General features: G+C 42.3%; 1 protein-coding gene across 2 annotated transcripts in view; it reads left to right on the plus strand.

Moving 5' to 3' along the window:
- The first annotated feature begins 3303 nt into the window (after nt 1-3303).
- The window catches only part of LOC121534172 (phosphatidylinositol 3,4,5-trisphosphate 5-phosphatase 1), a 52296-nt gene continuing 31922 nt past the window's right edge, over nt 3304-23677 (plus strand). The window contains exons 1-8 of one of the 2 annotated variants that reach the window (XM_041840702.2): nt 3304-3599; nt 6307-6370; nt 12177-12312; nt 13819-13966; nt 17095-17235; nt 17488-17578; nt 21576-21653; nt 22057-22134. In XM_041840702.2, coding sequence (XP_041696636.1) covers nt 3457-3599; nt 6307-6370; nt 12177-12312; nt 13819-13966; nt 17095-17235; nt 17488-17578; nt 21576-21653; nt 22057-22134 — 879 coding nt within the window. In that variant the 5' untranslated portion in view covers nt 3304-3456. The remainder of the gene's footprint in view (nt 3600-6306; nt 6371-12176; nt 12313-13818; nt 13967-17094; nt 17236-17487; nt 17579-21575; nt 21654-22056; nt 22135-23677) is intronic. The other variant, XM_041840703.2, reaches the window with a different exon arrangement.

Below are 23677 nucleotides of genomic sequence, written 5' to 3' on the forward strand. Positions count from 1 at the left end.
TAAGGGCTTTATTGGCATGGGAAACGTGTGTTAACATTGCCAAAGCAAGTGAAGTAGATAGTAAACAAAAGTGAAATAAACAATAAATATTAACAGTAAACATTACACTCAGAAGTTCCAAAAGAATAAAGACATTTCAAATGTCATATTATGTCTATATACAGTGTTGTAACAATGTGCAAATAGTTAAAGTACAAATGGGAAAATAAATAAACATAAATATGGGTTGTATTTACAATGGTGTTTGTTCTTCACTGGTTGCCCTTTTCTTGTGGCAACAGGTCACAAATCTTGCAGCTGTGATGGCACACTGTGGTTTTTCACCCAGTAGATAAGGGAGTTTATCACCCAGTAGATAAGGGTTTGTTTTCGAATTCTTTGTGGATCGCTGTAATCTGAGGGAAATATGTGTCTCTAATATGGTCATACATTTGGCAGGAGGTTAGGAAGTGCAGCTCAGTTTCCACCTCATTTTGTGGGCAGTGTGCACATAGCCTGTCTTCTCTTGAGAGCTAGGTCTGCCTACGGCGGCCTTTCTCAATAGCAAGGCTATGCTCACTGAGTCTGTACATAGTCAAAGCTTTCCTTAAGTTTGGGTCAGTCACAGTGGTCAGGTATTCTGCCACTGTGTACTCTCTGTTTAGGGCCAAATATGATTCTAGTTTGCTCTGTTTTTTTGTTTGTTCTTTCCAATGTGTCAAGTAATTCTCTTTTTGTTTTCTCATGATTTGGTTGGGTTTAATTGTGTTGTTGTTGTTGTTGTTCTGGGGCTGTGTGGGGTCTGTTTGTGTTTGTGAACAGAGCCCCAGGACAAGCTTACTTAGGGGACTCTTCTCCAAGTTCATCTCTCTGTAGGTGATGGCTTTGTTATGGAAGGTTTGGGAATCGCTTCCTTTTAAGTGGTTATAGAATTTAACGGCTCTTTTGTCTAACTCTCTCTGTCTCTCTCTCTCTGTCTCTCTCTCTCTCTCTCTCTCTCTGTCTCTCTGTCTCTCTGTCTCTCTGTCTCTCTGTCTCTCTCTCTCTCTCTGTCTCTCTCTCTCTCTGTGTCTCTCTGTCTCTCTGTCTCTCTCTCTCTCTCTCTGTCTCTCTGTCTCTCTGTCTCTATCTCTCTCTCTCTGTCTCTCTGTCTCTCTGTCTCTCTGTCTCTCTCTCTCTCTCTCTCTCTCTCTCTCTCTCTCTCTCTCTCTCTCTCTCTCTCTCTCTCTTTCTCTCTCTCTGTCTCTCTCTGTCTCTGTCTCTGTCTCTGTCTCTGTCTCTCTCTGTCTCTGTCTCTGTCTCTCTGTCTCTCTCTCTCTCTCTCTCTCTCTCTCTCTCTCTCTCTCTCTCTCTCTCTCTCTCTCTCTCTCTCTCTGTCTCTGTCTCTGTCTCTGTCTCTCTGTCTCTCTTTCTCTCTCTCTCTCTCTCTCTCTCTCTCTCTCTCTGTCTCTCTGTCTCTATCTCTGTCTCTGTCTCTGTCTCTGTCTCTGTCTCTGTCTCTGTCTCTGTCTCTCTCTCTCTCTCTGTCTCTGTCTCTGTCTCTGTCTCTGTCTCTGTCTCTGTCTCTGTCTCTCTGTCTCTGTCTCTGTCTCTGTCTCTGTCTCTCTCTCTCTCTCTCTCTCTCTCCGTCTCTCTCCCTCTCTCTCTCGCCGTCTCGCTCTCTCTCTCTCAGTGTGATTGCACACTGTGGTATTTCACCCAATAGATATGGGTTTATCGAAATTGGGTTTGTTTTCTCATGATTTAGTTGGGTCTAATTGTGTTGCTGTCCTGGGGCTCTGTGGGGTCTGTTTGTGTTTGTGAATCGCTTCCTTTTAGGTGGTTGTAGAATTTAATGGTTATTTTCTGGATTTTGATAATTAGCGGGTATCGGCATAGAAGGCCCTTCTTGCCTTGTCTCTCAGATCGTTCACAGCTTTGTGGAAGTTACCTGTGGTGCTGATGTTTAGGCCGAGGTATGTATAGTTTTTTGTGTGCTCTAGGGCAACGGTGTCTAGATGGAATTTGTATTTGTGGTCCTGGTAACTGGACCTTTTTTGGAACACCATTATTTTTGTCTTACTGAGATTTACTGTCAGGGCCCATGTCTGACAGAATCTGTGCAGAAGATCTAGGTGCTGCTGTAGGCCCTCCTTGGTTGGTGACAGAAGCACCAGATCATCAGCATACAGTAGACATTTGACTTCAGATTCTCTCTCTCTCTCTCTGGCCCTCCTCTCTCTCTCTCTGGTCCTCCTCTCTCTCTCTCTCTCTCGCTCACTCTCTCTCTGGTCCTACTCTCTCTCTCTCTCTCTCTGGTCCTCCTCTCTCTCTCTCTCTCTCTCTCTCTCTGGCCCTCCTCTCTCTCTCTCTGGTCCTCCTCTCTCTCTCTCTCTCTCTCTCTCTGGTCCTACTTTCTCTCTCTCTCTTTCTCTCTCTCTCTCTCTCTCTCTCTCTCTCTCTCTCTCTCTCTCTCTCTCTCTCTCTCTCTCTCTCTCTCTCTCTCTCTCTCTCTCTCTCTCTGGCCCTCCTCTATCTCTCTCTCTCTCTCTCTCTCTCTCTCTCTCTCTCTCTCTCTCTCTCTCTCTCTCTCTCTCTCTCTCTCTGGCCCTCCTCTCTCGCTCTCTCTCTCTGGTCCTACTCTCTCTCTCTCTCTCTCTCTCTCTCTCTCTGGCCCTCCTCTCTCTCTCTCTGGTCCTACTCTCTCTCTCTCTCTCTCTGGTCCTCCTCTCTCTCTCTCTCTCTCTCTCTCTCTGGCCCTCCTCTCTCTCTCTCTGGTCCTCCTCTCTCTCTCTCTCTCTCTCTCTCTGGTCCTACTCTCTCTCTCTCTCTCTCTCTCTCTCTCTCTCTCTCTCTCTCTCTCTCTCTCTCTCTCTCTCTCTCTCTCTCTCTCTCTCTCTCTCTCTCTCTCTCTCTCTCTCTCTCTCTCTCTCTCTCTCTCTCTCTCTCTCTCTCTCTCTCTCTCTCTCTGGCCCTCTCTCTCTCTCTCTCTCTCTCTCTCTCTCTCTCTCTCTCTCTCTCTCTCTCTCTCTCTCTCTCTCTCTCTCTGGCCCTCCTCTCTCGCTCTCTCTCTCTGGCCCTCCTCTCGCTCTCTAACTTATCAAATGAGGAAGTTCACAGCCGTGTTTGTAGCAGCTTCCTTTTTACAGCTTTCACCCCACTAACAGGAAGAGACAGAGAGAGAGAGAGAGAGAGAGAGAGAGAGAGAGAGAGAGAGAGAGAGAGAGAGAGAGAGAGAGAGAGAGAGAGAGAGAGAGAGAGAGAGAGAGAGCAAGAGTGGGAAAGCGAGAGAGAGAGAGAGAGAGAGAGAGAGAGAGAGAGAGAGAGCGAGAGGGGAGGGGGAAGAGGACATATACTGTAGGCGTACACACAACAAGAAACATGAAGAATATGGTTACTAGCAAGAGTTATTGAATCTTCCCTGATAAGTCCTTGTCTGGTAATGAGAGTCGATGCAGAACTCTGTACGTAGCTGAGTGTTTTCAGTAGAGGACCAGGATGTCTATGTCGTACCAGCCATGGCACCATGGCAATATCACCCGCTCCAAGGCTGAGGATCTGCTCTCCAAAGCAGCCAGGGATGGGAGCTTCCTCCTCCGGGACAGTGAGTCCATACAGGGTGCCTATGCCCTCTGTGTTCTGTAAGTAAAAAAATACACCATAAGATATATATCTGGATAAAACTGACAGTTTAACAGTCTAAAATGTTGTTGGAAAGATCAAATTGAGGAAGGAAGATGTTGAGAGTTCGTCCATTATACCTCCATGCAAGTAACAGTTGAAAGTAGCTGTGAGCAGGGAGAGTAAACTGCTGAATACTGACTAGTCACCAGTCTCTGTTGCAGACGGCTAAGGAAATAATTGTTAGTTAAAAATGTGCTGAGCTACAATGCTGTTGGAAAGATCAAATTGAGGAAGGAAGATACTCTGTTGAAGTCTTGTCCCTTTGCATGCACATATCAAAGTAGCTTTCAGTAGGAAGAGCTGATCACAACTTTAAATCAGACAAAACAATGATCAATGCTAAATAATGTTGTTATTGGGAGTGATTTAAATCTGAAGTGTCAAATACCTAAATGTATTTCAGATACAAATCCTCCTGCAGTGCAGCATAGAGCTTGACTTGGCCTCATGACAGCGGTTTGCATGTTCTTTTGTTTTACATTTATTTAACCTTTATACACTGCTCAAAAAAATTAAGGGAACACTAAAAACAACACAATGTAACTCCAAGTCAATCACACTTCTGTCAAATCAAACTGTCCACTTAGGAAGCAACACTGATTGACAATACATTTCACATGCTGTTGTGCAAATGGAATAGACAACAGGTGGAAATTATAGGCAATTAGCAAGACACCCCCAATAAAGAAGTGGTTCTGCAGGTGGTGACCACAGACCACTTCTCAGTTCCTATGCTTCCTGGCTGATGTTTTGGTCACTTTTGAATGCTGGCGGTGCTTTCACTCTAGTGGTAGCATGAGACGGAGTCTACAACCCACACAAGTGGCTCAGGTAGTGCAGCTCATCCAGGATGGCACATCAATGCGAGCTGTGGCAAGAAGGTTTGCTGTGTCTGTCAGCGTAGTGTCCAGAGCATGGAGGCGCAACCAGGAGACAGGCCAGTACATCAGGAGACGTGGAGGAGGCCGTAGGAGGGCAACAACCCAGCAACAGGACCGCTACCTCCGCCTTTGTGCAAGGAGGAGCAGGAGGAGCACTGCCAGAGCCCTGCAAAATGACCTCCAGCAGGCCACAAATGTGCATGTGTCTGCTTAAACGGTCAGAAACAGACTCCATGAGGGTGGTATGAGGGCCCGACGTCCACAGGTGGGGGTTGTGCTTACAGCCCAACACTGTGCAGGACGTTTGGCATTTGCCAGAGAACACCAAGATTGTCAAATTCGCCACTGGCGCCTTGTGCTCTTCACAGATGAAAGCAGGTTCACACTGAGCACATGTGACAGACGTGACAGAGTCTGGAGACGCTGTGGAGAACATTCTGCTGCCTGCAACATCCTCCAGCATGACCGGTTTGGCGGTGGATCAGTCATGGTGTGGGGTGGGGTGGCATTTCTTTAGGGGGCCGCACAGCCCTCCATGTGCTCGCCAGAGGTAGCCTGACTGCCATTAGGTACCGAGATGAGATCCTCAGACCCCTTGTGAGACCATATGCTGGTGCGGTTGGCCCTGGGTTCCTCCTAATGCAAGACAATGCTAGACCTCATGTGGCTGGAGTGTGTCAGCAGTTCCTGCAAGAGGAAAGCATTGATGCTATGGACTGGCCAGCCCGTTCCCCAGACCTGAATCCAATTGAGCACATCTGGGACATCATGTCTCGCTCCATTCACCAACGCCACGTTGCACCACAGACTGTCCAGGAGTTGGCGGATGCTTTAGTCCAGGTCTGGGAGGAGATCCCTCAGGAGACCATCCGCCACCTCATCAGGAGCATGCCCAGGCATTGTAGGGAGGTCATACAGGCACGTGGAGGCCACACACACTACTGAGCCTCATTTTGACTTGTTTTAAGGACATTACATCAAAGTTGGATCAGCCTATAGTGTGGTTTTCCACTTTAATTTTGAGGGTGACTCCAAATCCAGACCTCCATGGGTTGATACATTTGATTTCCATTGATAATGTTTGTGTGATTTTGTTGTCAGCACATTCAACTATGTAAAGTAAAAAGTATTTAATAAGATTATTTCATTCATTCAGATCTAGGATGTGTTGTTTAAGTGTTCCCTTTATTTATTCGAGCAGTGTATAACTAGGCAAGTCAATTAAGAACCAATTCTTATTTACTGTTTCCTTACATCATGACATAAATCATACCACCAAGTACATCTGGTGGAATTGAAAATGTTTTGCTCAAGACTTTGATCAACCAGATAAACTGGCTAGAATACTGTTGTTGTTGTTGCATGCAGTATTAGATGTGACTAAATATATAGCAGGAATTATATGTAATGAAGACCTATTTTAAATTACACATGCGTTTTGCATTGCCCAACTTATCTGCACACACTGTCATGCTGCAAAGCTGGGTAGACTCCACTGTGCAACTCACACCACACATCTATGTGTAACTGTGGGCTTTAATTTGAATAACTTGTAAACAAATACATAAATGGTCATGTACTCTTTTCCATTGGACACAAAGTAATCTATAATTACTGCATCTGTCACACTCTTCTGTGAAATGTCAGTTACTTTAAACCAGAGATTGAGTCAAGACCAGAACTCTCAAGATCCAGACCACGAGATCATGACATCTCTTTAAACGTTCAAGACTCCATATTTGTTGTGAACTTTATGATAATAACCCATCTTCTCTATTTCCAGGTACCAGAACTGTGTGTATACGTACAGGATCCTACCCAATGAGGAGAGGAAGCTCTCGATCCAGGTGAGACAGATCTTTTGAGGAGAGGAAGCTCTCTGTCCAGGTGAAACAAACCTTTTGGGGAGAGGAAGCTCTCAGCCCAGGTGAGACAGACCTTTTGGGGAGAGGAAGCTCTCTGTCCAGGTGAAACAAACCTTTTGAGGAGAGGAAGCTCTCTGTCCAGGTAAAACAAACCTTTTGGGGAGAGGAAGCTCTCAGCCCAGGTGAGACAGACCTTTTGGGGAGAGGAAGCTCTCTGTCCAGGTGAAACAAACCTTTTGGGGAGAGGAAGCTCTCAGCCCAGGTGAGACAGACCTTTTGAGGAGAGGAAGCTCTCGGTCCAGGTGAGACAGACCTTTTGAGGGGAGGAAGCTCTCGGTCCAGGTGAGATCTGCACTCCTTTTTGAGTGTGGATCCCCCTACAAAGCATTTAACGTTACTATTTTGATCCACACAACACAAGTTCTGAGCGTTATACCGCCAACTTCTATAGCTGACATAGTCTCCTCCCAGGTGTTGGGTGTTAAGGGCTATTTTAAGAGCCATTTCTAAATTCCTCATCCATCAGACAACTTCTGCTTCAGAAATGAAGAAAGGCCATGTGTGGTGAGAGAGTTCTGACATGTAGCATTTTATTGTGAATACTGTGCAACATATTATGGTTATACATTGCACCAAGTCTACCTGTGCAAAAAATCTGCTCAAATGTGAGCGCTCCATAAAACTAGACACCAAATAGGAACTGCCTTGCTTCCTGTGGCTGTGAATATGTTAATAATAATGTCCTCTTCTTAATAAAGGATGTGTACAGTACACCGGATGTCTCTTCATTTACATTTACGTCATTTAGCAGACGCTCTTATCCAGAGCGACTTACAAATTGGTGCATTCAACTTATGATAGCCAGTGGGACAACCACTTTTTTTATTCTTTTTTTTATGGGGGGTTGGGGGAGGGGGTGTGGTAGAAGGATTACTTTATACTATTCCAGGTATTCCTTAAAGAGGTAGGGTTTATTCCAGGGGGGGGGGGGTAGAAGGATTACTTTATACTATTCCAGGTATTCCTGGCGTCATGGGGGAGCTTGTTCCACCATTGGGGTGCCAGAGCAGCAAATAGCTTTGACTGGGCTGAGCGGGAACTGTGCTTCTGTAGAGGTAGGGGAGCTAGGCAGGCCAGCACTTCTTAATAAAGGGTGTGTACAGTCCACCGGATGTCTCTTCATCTGTAGGCCCACTCTCTCTGCTCTCTCTGTCACACAAAGCCATCACTGTGTTAGGCTGAGGTTGATATGGAAATACATGTTAACAGGTTAATTTGCCTTTCTTAGCGTGGCAGTCAGAATAGTCCAAACCTACATACAATTGCTACAGGGCACAGTTGATGAAATAGATCTATTGATCTATTGTAGCTGAAAAGATAGATAGATTAGATAGATTGGATAGATTAGATAGATTTTCATTCATCTGTTGTAGCTGAAAAGCATGATAGTCATCTTGAGTTTTAGCCTGCGCTATATACAGACTTGAAGGGTAGAACAGTTCCTACAGGATACTCTGCTAATGTTGAAGGGTAGTACAGTTCAAATCAAATCAAATCAAATTGTATTGGCCACATGTGCCGAATACAACAAGGTGCAGACATTACAGTGAAACGCTTACTTACAAGCCCTTAACCAACAGTGCATTTATTTTTAATAAAAAAAGTAGAATAAAACTAAAAAGTGTTGAGAAAAAAAGAGCAGAAGTAAAATAAAATAACAGTAGGGAGGCTATATATACAGGGGGGGTACCGGTGCAGAGTCAATGTGCGGGGGCACCGGCTAGTTGAGGTAGTTGAAGTAATATGTACATGTGGGTAGAGTTAAAGTGACTATGCATAAATAATTAACAGAGTAGCAGCAGCGTAAAAAGATGGGGTGAGGGGGGGCAGTGCAAATAGTCCGGGTAGCCATGATTAGCCTGTTTAGGAGTCTTATGGCTTGGGGGTAGAAGCTGTTGAGAGGTCTTTTGGACCTAGACTTGGCACTCCGGTACCGCTTGCCGTGCGGTAGCAGAGAGAACAGTCTATGACTAGTGTGGCTGGAGTCTTTGACAATTTTGAGGGCCTTCCTCTGACACCGCCTGGTATAGAGGTCCTGGATGGCAGGAAGCTTGGCCCCAGTGATGTACTGGGCCGTACGCACTACCCTCTGTATTGCCTTACGGTCGGAGGCCAAGCAGTTGCCATACCAGGCGGTGATGCAACCAGTCAGGATGCTCTCGATGGTGCAGCTGTATAATTTTTTGAGGATCTGAGGACCCATGCCAAATCTTTTCAGTCTCCTGAGGGGGAATAGGCTTTGTCGTGCCCTCTTCACAACTGTCTTGGTATGTTTGGACCATGATAGTTCGTTGGTGATGTGGACACCAAGGAACTTGAAGCTCTCAACCTGTTCCACTACAGCCCCGTCGATGAGAATGGGGGCGTGCTCAGTCCTCTTTTTTTTTCCTGTAGTCCACAGTCATCTCCTTTGTCTTGGTCACGTTGAGGGAGAGGTTGTTAGCCTGGCACCACATGGCCAGGTCTCTGACCTCCTCCCTATAGGCTGTCTCATCGTTGTCGGTGATCAGGCCTACCACTGTTGTGTCGTCGGCAAACTTAATGATGGTGTTGGAGTCGTGCCTGGCCATGCAGTCATGGGTGAACAGGGAGTACAGGAGGGGACTGAGCACGCACCCCTGAGGGGCCCCGTGTTGAGGATCAGTGTGACAGATGTGTTGTTACCTACCCTTACCACCTGAGGGCGGCCCGTCAGGAAGTCCAGGATCCAGTTGCAGAGGGAGGTGTTTAGTACCAGGATCCTTAGCTTAGTGATGAGCTTTGAGGGCACTATGGTGTTGAATGCTGAGCTGTAGTCAATCAATAGCATTCTCACGTAGGTGTTCCTCTTGTCCAGGTGGGAAAGGGCAGTGTGGAGTGCAATAGAGATTGCATCATCTGTGGATCTGTTGGGGCGGTGTGCAAATTGGAGTGGGTCTAGGGTTTCTGGGATAATGGTGTTGATGTGAGCCATGACCAGCCTTTCAAAGCACTTCATGGCTACAGACGTCAGTGCTACGGGTCGGTAGTCATTTAGGCAGGTTATCTTAGAGTCCTTGGGCACGGGGAATATGGTGGTCTGTTTGAAACATGTTGGTATTACAGACTCAGTCAGGGACATGTTGAAAATGTCAGTGAAGACACTTGCCAGTTGGTCAGCACATGCTCGGAGTACATGTCCTGGTAATCCGTCTGGCCCTGCGGCCTTGTGAATGTTGACATGCTTAAAAGTCTTACTCACATCGGCTACGGAGAGCGTGATCACAAAGTCATTCGGAACAGCTGGTGCTCTCATGCATGCTTCAGTGTTGCTTGCCTCGAAGCGAGCATAGAAGTGGTTTAGCTCGTCTGGAAGTCTTGTGTCACTGGGCAGCTCGCGGCTGTGCTTCCCTTTGTAGTCTGTAATAGTTTTCAAGCCCTGCCACATCCGACGAGCGTCAGAGCCGGTGTAGTACGATTCAATCTTAGTCCTGTATTGACTCTTTGCCTGTTTGATGGTTCGTCGGAGGGCATAGCGGGATTTCTTATAAGCGTCCGGTTTAGAGTCCCGCTCCTTTAAAGCGGCAGCTCTACCCTTTAGCTCAGTGCGGATGTTGCCTGTAATCCATGGCTTCTGGTTGGGGTATGTACGTACGGTCACTTTGGGGACGACATCATCGATGCACTTATTGATGAAGCCAGTGACTGATGTGGTGTACTCCTCAATGCTATCTGAAGAATCCCGGAACATGTTCCAGTCTGTGCTAGCAAAACAGTCCTGTAGCTTAGCATCTGCGTCATCTGACCACTTTTTTATTAACCGAGTCACTGGTGCTTCCTGCTTTAGTTTTTGCTTATAAGCAGGAATCAGGAGGATATAGTTATGGTCAGATTTGCCAAATGGAGGACAAGGGAGAGCTTTGTATGCGTCTCTGTGTGTGGAGTAAAGGTGGTCTAGAGTTTTTTTTCCTCTGGTTGCACATTTAACATGCTGGTAGAAATTAGGTAGAACTGATTTAAGTTTCCCTGCATTAGAGTCCCCGGCCACTAGGAGCGCTGCCTCTGGATGAGCGTTTTCCTGTTTAGTTATGGCCTTATACAGCTCATTCAGTGCAATCTTAATGCCAGCATTGGTTTGTGGTGGTAAAAAAACTATCTCGGTAAATAGTGGGTCTACAGCTTATCATGAGATACTCTACCTCAGGCGAGCAAAACCTAGAGACTTCCTTAGTATTTGATTTTGTGCACCAGCTGTTGTTTACAAATATACACAGACCGCCACCCCTTGTCTTAACGGAGTCAGCCGTTCTATCCTGCCGATGTAGTGTATAGCCCGCTAGTTGTATGTTGTCCATGTCGTCGTTCAGCCACGACTCGGTGAAACATAACATATTACAGTTTTTAATGTCCCGTTGGTAGGATAACCGTAATCTTAAGTCATCCAATTTATTCTCAAATGATTGAAGATTGGCTAATAGGATTGATGGGAGCGGCAGTTTACTCGCTCGCCGTCGGATCCTTACAAGGCACCCCGACCTACGTCCACGATATCTCCGTCTCTTCCTCATGCGAATGACGGGGATTTTGGCCTTGTCGGGTGTCTGTAGGATATCCTTCGCGGCCGCCTCGTGAGGTGAGTAATCGCTGTCCTGATATCCAGAAGCTCTTTTTGGTTATAAGAGACGATGGCAGAAACATTATGTACAAAATAAATGACAAATAACGCGGAAAAACACACATAATAGTATAATTGGTTAGAGGGCTGTAAAACGGCAGCCATCTTCTCAGGCGCCATTATTATATGATATATGATCACTTGCTGTGGTGCAATCTAGTGTACTTGTCTTGCTGTGGTGCAATCTAGTGTACTTGTCTTGCTGTGGTGCAATCTAGTGTACTTGTCTTGCTGTGGTGCAATCTAGTGTACTTGTCTTGCTGTGGTGCAATCTAGTGTACTTGTCTTGCTGTGGTGCAATCTAGTGTACATGTCTTGCTGTGGTGCAATCTAGTGTACTTGTCTTGCTGTGGTGCAATCTAGTGTACATGTCTTTGCTGTGGTGCAATCTAGTGTACTTGACTTACTGTGGTGCTTGGTAGTGTACTTGTCTTGCTGTTGTAGTGTACTAAACTCAGAAGTGTACTAGCCTGTGATGAGATCTTAGAGAATACAGTGTATCAGGAGCATGGCTTGATGGTACCTACTTTAAAACCCACCTGAGTGTCTGGACCTTGGATTCTTCAAACCATTACCCACCTGAGTGTCTGGACCTTGGATTCTTCAAACCATTACCCACCTGAGTGTCTGGACCTTGGAGTCTTCAAACCATTACCCACTTGAGTGTCTGGACCTTGGATTCTTCAAACCATTACCCACCTGAGTGTCTGGACCTTGGATTCTTCAAACAATTACCCACCTGAGTGCCTGGACCTTGGATTCTTCAAACCATTACCCACCTGAGTGCCTGGACCTTGGATTCTTCAAACCATTACCCACCTGAGTGCCTGGACCTTGGATTCTTCCAACCATTTCACACTTTGTTGGATTAGATTTGTCCAGTTTTTTTCCAATCTGTACTACTACTGTTGTGCACTCCAAAGTGTCCTAGGCTGTGACTGCTGTTGTGCTCTGTAGTGTACTAACCAGTGATTGTTGTTGTTGCTCTGTAGTGCACTAGCCTGTGAGTGTCGATGCACTGTGGTGCACTAACCTGTAAGTGCTGATGTTTTGTACCAGGCTGTGATTGCTGTTGTTGTTTCTCTGTGTCTCCAGGCCTCTGAGGGCGTCCCTATCCAGTTCTTCTCCGTGCTGGCTGACCTGGTGGAGATGTATTACAGTCCCAACATGGGTCTGGCTACACACCTGCAGTTTCCTGTTCAGAAGGAGGAGGAGCCAGAGGAAGAAGCAGGTGGATTAATAGGATGCGTCCCAAATGATACCCTTTTCCCCTATATAGGGTACTACTTTAGACCAGAGAATGGCACCCTATTCACTATATAGGGTACTACTTTAGACCAGAGAATGGCACCCTATTCACTATATAGTGCACTACTTTAGACCAGAGAATGGCACCCTATTCACTATATAGGGTACTACTTTAGACCAGAGAATGGCACCCTATTCACTATATAGTGCACTACTTTAGACCAGAGAATGGCACCCTATTCACTATATAGGTACTACTTTAGACCAGAGAATGGCACCCTATTCACTATATAGGGTACTACTTTAGACCAGAGAATGGCACCCTATTCACTATATAGGGTACTACTTTAGACCAGAGAATGGCACCCTATTCACTATATAGGGTACTACTTTAGACCAGAGAATGGCACCCTATTCACTATATAGGGTACTACTTTAGACCAGAGAATGGCACCCTATTCACTATATAGTGCACTACTTTAGACCAGAGAATGGCACCCTATTCACTATATAGGGTACTACTTTAGACCAGAGAATGGCACCCTATTCACTATATAGGGTACTACTTTAGACCAGAGAATGGTACCCTATTCACTATATAGGGTACTACTTTAGACCAGAGAATGGCACCCTATTCACTATATAGGGTACTACTTTAGACCAGAGAATGGCACCCTATTCACTATATAGGGTACTACTTTAGACCAGAGAATGGCACCCTATTCACTATATAGGGTACTACTTTAGACCAGAGAATGGCACCCTATTCACTATATAGGGTACTACTTTAGACCAGAGAATGGCACCCTATTCACTATATAGGGTACTACTTTAGACCAGAGAATGGCACCCTATTCACTATATAGGGTACTACTTTAGACCAGAGAATGGCACCCTATTCACTATATAGGGTACTACTTTAGACCAGAGAATGGCACCCTATTCACTATATAGGGTACTACTTTAGACCAGAGAATGGCACCCTATTCACTATATAGGGTACTACTTTAGACCAGAGAATGGTACCCTATTCACTATATAGGGTACTACTTTAGACCAGAGAATGGCACCCTATTCACTATATAGGGTACTACTTTAGACCGGAGCCCGATGGGTTCTGTCTGAAATGGAACCCTGTTTGTGCTGTATGCACTCATTTTGACTAGGGTCCGTAGGGCTCTGGTCAAAAGTAGTGCACTATGTAGGGAATAGGGTGGCATTTGGGACGCAGACATTCTCTCTTTGTTTGTTTCTGCTACAGCTGAGCTAACCCAAGGCAGTCTGGTGGTCCCAGCTCTGTTTGTGCTGTATGGCCAACGGTCGCAGTCAAAACAACGACAGCACAAACAGATCTTCGGGCTTAACCCAAGGGGCCTGTCTCGCACATCCATAAAGGTCCAAAAGTATTTTTCCGCTGTGTCACGGGACACAGGCCTACCTGTGTATCGTTACGTCTAACAGTTTGACTGTTGTGGTTGTTGATCTCCAGATCCAGTTAAATACCCTCCTCAGCTGCCCCCCCCAGGAACTTCTCAGGAGGGCCATCAGCCAATGGCAGTGAAGAAACCCATGGAGGGGAGTCACAGGGCTCTGGCAGACACATACCTACAGAGACTACAGCACATCGATATGTCTAAGTATGTAGGCTCACATTCAACTACTGTATGTACTATAAGATACTACTCAAGATCAAATTCGACTGGGGTTTATATATAAATGCCTGGAGCATTTCAATTTTGGAGAATCTCTTATAAAATGGGTCAAAATCATGTATATTAACCCTAGGTGTAAAATAGTAAATAATGGCTATTTCTCAGAAAGTTTTAAACTGTCAAGAGGAGTGAAACAAGGTTGTCCACTATCGGCATATCTATTTATTGTGGCCATCGAGATGTTAGCTATTAAAATCAGATCCAATAATAATATCAGAGGATTAGAAATACAGGGCTTAAAAACAAAGGTGTCATTGTACGCTGATGATTCATGTTTTCTTTTAAATCCACAACTAGAATCCCTCCACAGCCTCATAGAGGATCTAGATACATTTTCTAACCTCTCTGGATTACAACCAAATTATGACAAATGTACTATATTACGTATTGGATCACTAAAAAATAAAACATTTACATTACCATGTAGTTTACCAATAAAATGGTCTGATGGTGATGTGGATATACTCGGGATACATATCCCAAAGGAAATAAATGATCTCACTTCAATAAATGTTAATAGAAAGTTAGCAAAAATAGATAAGATCTTACTACCATGGAAAGGAAAATACCTGTCAATTTGTGGAAAAATCACCCTGATTAACTCTTTAGTATTATCCCAGTTTACCTATTTGCTTATGGTCTTGCCTACGCCTAGCAAACCGTTTTTTAAATTATATGAGAAAAAAATATTCAATTTTATTTGGAACGGCAAGCCAGACAAAATTAAAAGGGCATATTTATATAATAAATATGAATTCGGAGGACAGAAATTATTAAATATTAAAGCATTAGACCTATCACTAAAAGCTTCAGTCATACAAAAGTTATACTTAAACCCGAACTGGTTCTCAAGCAAATTAGTAAGATTGTCTCACCCAATGTTCAAGAAAGGCCTTTTTCCCTTTATTCAGATTACAACAACTCATTTGCAGTTATTTGAAAAGGAAATCATCTCCCAAGTATCACTATTTCTAAAACAAGCCATAGAAAGTTGGTTGCAATTTCAATTTAATCCTCCAGAAACGACAGAACAAATAATGCAACAAATATTGTTAGCCCACCCAACTACCTCATCCCTATATTGTTATTTATTTTGCTCTTTTGCACCCCAGTATCTCTATTTGCACATAATCTCTTGCACATCTAGCATTCCAGTGTTAATACTAATTGTAATTATTTTGCACTATAGCCTATTTATTGCCTTACCTCCATAACTTGCTACATTTGCACACACTGTATATATATTTTCTGTTGTATTTTTGACTTTATGTTTTTTACCCCATATGTAACTCTGTGTTGTTGTTTTTATCGCACTGCTTTGCTTTATCTTGGCCAGGTCGCAGTTGTAAATGAGAACTTGTTCTCAACTGGCTTACCTGGTTAAATAAAGGTGAAATAAAAAAATAAAAAAATTTGTGGTTAAATTCAAATATACTAATTGACAAAAAACCTTTATTTTTTGACAGAATGTTTAAAAAAGGTATAATCTTCGTGAATGATATCATCGGTAGGACTGGTGGAGTTATGTCGCACATGCAGCTAACAAAAACATATGGAAATGTCTGCTCTACCCAAAATTACAACCAAATAATTGCAGCATTACCGCAAAAGTGGAAGAGGAAAGTGGAAGGGGGAGAAAGTAAGGAACTTGTCTGTCGGCCTTGCATTAAAGAACATAATTGTTAAAGAAAACTGTGATAAATAAAAAAGTATATCAGTTTCACTTAAGGACCAAAGGATTGACAGCCGTCCCATATAGATTGCAAAATAGTTGGGAAGAGATCTTTGACGTACGGATCCCATGGCATAGTGTTTATGAACGAAACCGGATTCAAAAAATTAGAATCTTTCAATTTAAATTATTATATAAAATTCTTGCTACCAATAGAATGTTATTTATATGGGGGATGCAATCTTCCCAGCTCTGCAGATTTTGCTGTGAAGAGACAGAATCATTAGATCATTTGTTTTGGTTCTGTCCATTTGTAGCTTGTTTTTGGACACAGGTCCAGGAATGGCTAAAGGATTGCAATATTTACCTGGAGCTAACCTTGCAGATAGGTTGGGTGATCTGAAAAGTCATAGTCAATCAATCAATAATATAATAATACTTTTAGCAAAAATGTTTATTTTTAATTCACAATCTGTAGAAGCAATGAGAATAGAAAGGTTCAGAACTTTTGTAAAACATCACAGTACTGTTGAAATATATATGGCAAATAGAAATCCTATATGGATGGTGTTAAGAGATAGATGGGAGGTATTGAATAGAGTTGAAGGATGGGACTAATAACAAATAACAACAAATAATAACAAAGATAGCTAATAATGTAAGCATACTGTGTCCATAATAAGTATATAGGTTGTATGTTGGGAGCTTTTGGGAAAGAGCACAGTTAGAAATATATGGCATATAGAAGCAAACCGGATGGACATCATGAAAATGATCGGAGAGGTTGAGAGTAGAAGAAGTTCAGGAGCAAAAAATAAATAAAAAATTATATATATATAATAGAATTATTGTAAAATTAACTCTGTCCATAAGGTGTAGATAGTAAGTATAGATCGGAAGTAGAGGCCTGGGCATTGTTGTTCACTAATTTACTCCAAGTAGGGAAAGGATAGCGGGGTTGAAAAGTAATAAAGGGGAGTATATATATAAAAAACATGGGGGATTGGAAGTGATGCAGACAATTGATGGAAGATACAATCTATCTGCAATATTAAGCTGATCCATCCCCTCCCCCCAAAAAATATAAATAATAATAATAATAATAATAATAATAATAATAATACATAAAAATAAAATAAACAGTCAAAAGAATAAATAAAATAAATAAATAAATAAAAAGATACTACTCAAGTGTCTTCAGTATTGTGGGACAAATACTAATTTCCGCTTATGTCAAATTTTCACTTCGGCATGGAGAAGATTTTGCCCCCCCCCCCGTGTTATTAAAGACATGCGTTGCATTGTGCTACCCAGCTGGCCACGTTTAAGTTACATACCAACTAACAAATCACACTGACTGATGATGCATCACGTCTTCCAGCCTGCCAGAAGAGCACCACAAATCCATCCAGGAATACTTCCACACCTCACTCTGTCTCGATGCTGAGCAAGCCCAGAATGGGAACCCTAACCTCCCCCATCTAAAGAAGCTCACCATGGGAATCTGCAAACAACTAAACAGGTACCAGTACTGGCAGACAGTAGCTGTTTCTGCAACATCTACAGCGCTTGGCAATTCACTGTAAACAGTGTTTAACTGTCCCTTGTGAAATGAATTAACATTTCTGTGCTCTTAGAATGTGTCAGTGAGATCTGTCGGTTTCAGGTCAATTTAATTCATTCAGCCACTTAGGGAAGTAAACTGAATTGAAATGGACCCCAAACCCTGGTAAACAGCATTTAAACAATTTCTGTGCTCCTGTGTTGGTGTCAGCGAGATCTCCCGTACCCTGCCCTCTCTGGAGGCCATTCAGAGGCTTCTGGACCAGAAGCTGTCGCCAGGGATCGGACGCCTGAGGAGTCAGGTAAGTGGACATTATTCATATTTACCTTTTATCATACATAATCTTAACATCAACATTCAGCAAAGAGACGGTATGAGCTGCATTGGAGACGGTACCATTTTAACATCAACATTCAATTAAGAAATGGGTCGGTATGAGCTGCATTGGAGAGGGTCTTTGTCTTTCCATAAAAATGAATCAAAATGCTGCATGGTTGTAGGTACATGGATAATGCATGGTTGCAGGTACATGGATAATGCATGGTTGCAGGTACATGGATAATGCATGGTTGTAGGTACGTGGATAATGCATGGTTGTAGGTAAATTAATGCTGCATGGTTGTAGGTAAATTGATGCTGCATGGTTGTAGGTAAATTGATGCTGCATGGTTGTAGGTAAATTGATTCTGCATGGTTGTAGGTAAATTGATGCTGCATGGTTGTAGGTAAATTGATGCTGCATGGTTGTAGGTAAATTGATGCTGCATGGTTGTAGGTAAATTGATGCTGCATGGTTGTAGGTAAATTGATGCTGCATGGTTGCATGTTGCTATTATGAACACTTTATTAGACACTTCTGTTTAGTTTTATATCATCTCTGGTCTAGTGTACAGTATTTATATCATCTCTGGTCTAGTGTACAGTATTTATATCATCTCTGGTCTAGTGTACAGTATTTATATCATCTCTGGTCTAGTGTACAGTATTTATATCATCTCTGGTCATGTATGAAACCCCACCTCTTTAAGGAATACCTGGGATAGGATGAAGTAATCCATCTAGCCACCCCCCCCCCCCCCAAAAAAATAAATAAATAAATAAATAATTGTAAAGTGGTTAACCCACTGGCTATAGGGTGAATGCACCAATTTGTAAGTCGCTCTGGATAAGAGCGTCTGCTAAATGACTTAAATGTAAATGTATGTAAATGTATATCGTCTCTGGTCTAGTGTACAGTATTTATATCGTCTCTGGTCTAGTGTACAGTATGTATATCGTCTCTGGTCTAGTGTACAGTATTTATATAGTCTCTGGTCTAGTGTACAGTATTTATATCGTCTCTGGTCTAGTGTACAGTATTTATATCATCTCTGGTCTAGTGTACAGTATTTATATCGTCTCTGGTCTAGTGTACAGTATTTATATCATCTCTGGTCTAGTGTACAGTATTTATATCATCTCTGGTCTAGTGTACAGTATTTATATCATCTCTGGTCTAGTGTACAGTATTTATATCATCTCTGGTCTAGTGTACAGTATTTATATCATATCTGGTCTAGTGTACAGTATGTATATCATCTCTGGTCTAGTGTACAGTATGTATATCATCTCTGGTCTAGTGTACAGTATTTATATCATCTCTGGTCTAGTGTACAGTATTTATATCATCTCTGGTCTAGTGTACAGTATTTATATCATCTCTGGTCTAGTGTACAGTATTTATATCATATCTGGTCTAGTGTACAGTATTTATATCGTCTCTGGTCTAGTGTACAGTATTTATATCATCTCTGGTCTAGTGTACAGTATTTATATCATCTCTGGTCTAGTGTACAGTATTTATATCATCTCTGGTCTAGTGTACAGTATTTATATCATATCTGGTCTAGTGTACAGTATGTATATCATCTCTGGTCTAGTGTACAGTATGTATATCGTCTCTGGTCTAGTGTACAGTATTTATATCGTCTCTGGTCTAGTGTACAGTATTTATATCATCTCTGGTCTAGTGTACAGTATTTATATCATCTCTGGTCTAGTGTACAGTATTTATATCATCTCTGGTCTAGTGTACAGTATTTATATCATATCTGGTCTAGTGTACAGTATTTATATCGTCTCTGGTCTAGTGTACAGTATTTATATCGTCTCTGGTCTAGTGTACAGTATTTATATCGTCTCTGGTCTAGTGTACAGTATTTATATCGTCTCTGGTCTAGTGTACAGTATTTATATCATCTCTGGTCTAGTGTACAGTATTTATATCATCTCTGGTCTAGTGTACAGTATTTATATCATCTCTGGTCTAGTGTACAGTATTTATATCATCTCTGGTCTAGTGTACAGTATTTATATCGTCTCTGGTCTAGTGTACAGTATTTATATCGTCTCTGGTCTAGTGTACAGTATTTATATCGTCTCTGGTCTAGTGTACAGTATTTATATCGTCTCTGGTCTAGTGTACAGTATTTATATCGTCTCTGGTCTAGTGTACAGTATTTATATCGTCTCTGGTCTAGTGTACAGTATTTATATCGTCTCTGGTCTAGTGTACAGTATTTATATCGTCTCTGGTCTAGTGTACAGTATTTATATCATCTCTGGTCTAGTGTACAGTATTTATATCATCTCTGGTCTAGTGTACAGTATTTATATCATCTCTGGTCTAGTGTACAGTATTTATATCATCTCTGGTCTAGTGTACAGTATTTATATCATCTCTGGTCTAGTGTACAGTATGTATATCATCTCTGGTGTAGTGTACAGTATTTATATCATCTCTGGTCTAGTGTACAGTATTTATATCATCTCTGGTCTAGTGTACAGTATTTATATCATCTCTGGTCTAGTGTACAGTATATATATCATCTCTGGTCTAGTGTACAGTATTTATATCGTCTCTGGTCTAGTGTACATTATTTATATCTTGACACACAAAGAATGGTGAATGAATGAGACTTTTAACTGTCCAATTTCTGTTCAACCATGACTGAGAACACATTACGAGCGTGATCATTGACAACACACACAGGGGAGGTTTTCGTTAAAGCTGAATGAGGCTGAATGTTCTCTGATGTTTTAGTTTCACATTGTAGTTCACTGCAGCCTACCTCTGCTCTATTCTACTGTAGTTTACTGTAGCTTACCTCTGCTCTATTCTACTGTAGTTTACTGTAGCTTACCTCTGCTCTATTCTACTGTAGTTTACTGTAGCCTACCTCTGCTCTATTCTACTGTAGTTTACTGTAGCCTACCTCTGCTCTATTCTACTGTAGTTTACTGTAGCCTACCTCTGCTCTATTCTACTGTAGTTTACTGTAGCCTACCTCTGCTCTATTCTACTGTAGTTTACTGTAGCCTACCTCTGCTCTATTCTACTGTAGTTTACTGTAGCCTACCTCTGCTCTATTCTACTGTAGTTTACTGTAGCCTACCTCTGCTCTATTCTACTGTAGTTTACTGTAGCCTACCTCTGCTCTATTCTACTGTAGTTTACTGTAGCCTACCTCTGCTCTATTCTACTGTAGTTTACTGTAGCCTACCTCTGCTCTATTCTACTGTAGTTTACTGTAGCCTACCTCTGCTCTATTCTACTGTAGTTTACTGTAGCCTACCTCTGCTCTATTCTACTGTAGTTTACTGTAGCCTACCTCTGCTCTATTCTACTGTAGTTTACTGTAGCCTACCTCTGCTCTATTCTACTGTAGTTTACTGTAGCCTACCTCTGCTCTATTCTACTGTAGTTCACTGTAGCCTACCTCTGCTATATTCTACTGTAGTTTACTGTAGCCTACCTCTGCTATATTCTACTGTAGTTTACTGTAGCCTACCTCTGCTCTATTCTACTGTAGTTTACTGTAGCCTACCTCTGCTCTATTCTACTGTAGTTTACTGTAGCCTACCTCTGCTCTATTCTACTGTAGTTTACTGTAGCCTACCTCTGCTCTATTCTACTGTAGTTTACTGTAGCCTACCTCTGCTCTATTCTACTGTAGTTTACTGTAGCCTACCTCTGCTCTATTCTACCGTAGTTCACTGTAGCCTACCTCTGCTCTATTCTACTGTAGTTTACTGTAGCCTACCTCTGCTCTATTCTACTGTAGTTTACTGTAGCCTACCTCTGCTCTATTCTACTGTAGTTTACTGTAGCCTACCTCTGCTATATTCTTGGTTTGTTCTGCAGAAATAGACACTTTGTCTATCAATAGAATGTCATGTTTCCAATAGTTGTCGTCAAATTAATGATGTGGTCTCTGAAGTGTTGAATTCACATCACGTTTCTGTTTTAAATTTTCTAGGTGTCAGCAGATTCCGGTCAGTCTGTGTCCATCAGGCTGGAACAACTGACCAAGCTGCTCTACTCCATAGAGGAGAAGGTCAACGTTTAACACGATTCTAAACCTAGGAGCCTGTCCCAAATGGCACCCTATTTCCTATATGTAGTGCACTACTTTTGACCAGGTCCCATAGAGCTCTGGCCAAAGGTAACACACTATATAGGGAATAGGGTGCCATTTGGGAAGCGATATTATTCTAAAATGAAAAATGTTATTCAACTTTTGCATAAAGCTCTTTCATTAACCTTGGTGTAATCACTAACTAATCACTAACTAACCCTGGTGTAATCACTAACTAATCACTAACTAAACCCTTGTCTAATCACTAACCTCTCATATGTTGCAACATCTTCCCTGTTACATTTTGACATTACCACACCATGGCAAAACATCATCTTGAAGAAGTAGTGTTTTCGTTAATTTGCTGTAGTTCCCTTTTCAGGCCAAAACTGCAGTGTATGAGTGGGCTGGGAATGACGGAGGCCACAGGAGGTCTCTGATACCACCTATTACATTTGAAGTAAGTGAGCTAAAAAAAAGATACAATAGCCAAAAAAAGGCATTTTCACAACTTTATGACATATCAAAAGGCAAGATTGAGAAGAAACCTGACTGAAACAAAGTCATTTCTCTCAATTGTCATTGGGGGGTAAACTCAATGAGTGTATTTGAATGGACAAAGCCATCGATCACGTGACACCATTAACGCCTATGTGAACACTCAGTAGTGCATTTGAAGCCAAGGAAATTGATTAAAGATGGCATCTCATGGATACTCCACATAACATGCGCAGCTAGTCCAGGCTAGCTCCAGGCTAGCTCCAGTGCTGCCCCCCTCTCATTGAGTATCTCAAGTTGAAGGCCAACCGTGGTACTGCAGGCTGCGATTAGCAACTCAATTATACTTATAATTTCTTCTGTGTGTGATTTTAAAATAATTGGTTCAAGCGCGTGCATATGGTGTAATAGAAGCAATTATTGGTACCATGACTGTCTTCTGAATCTTTAATTTTTTTTACATGAAGATTGACCACAAAAATGGACATTTTCCCATTCATTGTAATGGGGGATCCTGTTGTTTTGCTAAAATTTTAGTCATTTAGCAGACGCTCTTATCCAGAGCGACTTACAGTTAGTGAGTGCATACATTATTTTTTGTATTTTTCATACTGGCCCCCCGTGGGAATCAAAGCCACAACCCTGGCGTTGCAAACGCCATGCTCTACATCCCTGCCGGCCATTCCTATCCCTACCCTGGATGACGCTAGGCCAATTGTGCGCCGCCCCATGGGTCTCCCGGTCGCGGCCGGTTACGACAGAGCCTGGATTCAAACCAGGATCTCTAGTGGCACAGCTAGCACTGCGATGCAGTGCCTTAGACTACTGCGCCACTCGGGAGGTAACAATGTCTGCAGCACCGTGGTCGGCTTTGAACATCCGTGGCTTCAATGAGAGGGGGCAGTCGTTTTCCCCTGGGTAAACTGCAAATGAAGTTTTATTCCAAAACGCTATATATAAATTTTCTGAAATGTTGGTAAATTAGCTTTTATTGTTTAAAGAACTTATGAAAGAGATTGGTGTGTTTTTTAAGCATCTAATCATGGCATGGGGCTGTTCGATGACAGACATGTATTTGTTTAAAATCTATCACTTGATGGTTTCATTTCAGAGAGACAAGTAATCATTTTTTGCTGCAAAATGCTATATACACTCTCTGAGAAATAAGTAGTACTGCTAGGTTTTACACAGTCATGTGACAAATAACTAGATTTTTTTAAATAAAGAAATGTACAAATTATTCATTTGTTACATCAATATAAAACTTTTTTTTTACAAAGATTAATAAATACAGTAATATGAGATCTGTATGTAAATATTTACATTTTAGTCATTTAGCAGATGCTCTTATCCAGAGCTACTTACAGTTAGTACATTCATCTTAAGATACAGTGGGGAAAAAAAGTATTTAGTCAGCCACCAATTGTGCAAGTTCTCCCACTTAAAAAGATGAGAGAGGCCTGTAATTTTCATCATAGGTACACGTCAACTATGACAGACAAATT

The sequence above is a fragment of the Coregonus clupeaformis genome, unplaced genomic scaffold (genome assembly GCF_020615455.1).
Source record: "Coregonus clupeaformis isolate EN_2021a unplaced genomic scaffold, ASM2061545v1 scaf0008, whole genome shotgun sequence".
In the NCBI taxonomy this organism is placed as follows: domain Eukaryota; kingdom Metazoa; phylum Chordata; class Actinopteri; order Salmoniformes; family Salmonidae; genus Coregonus; species Coregonus clupeaformis.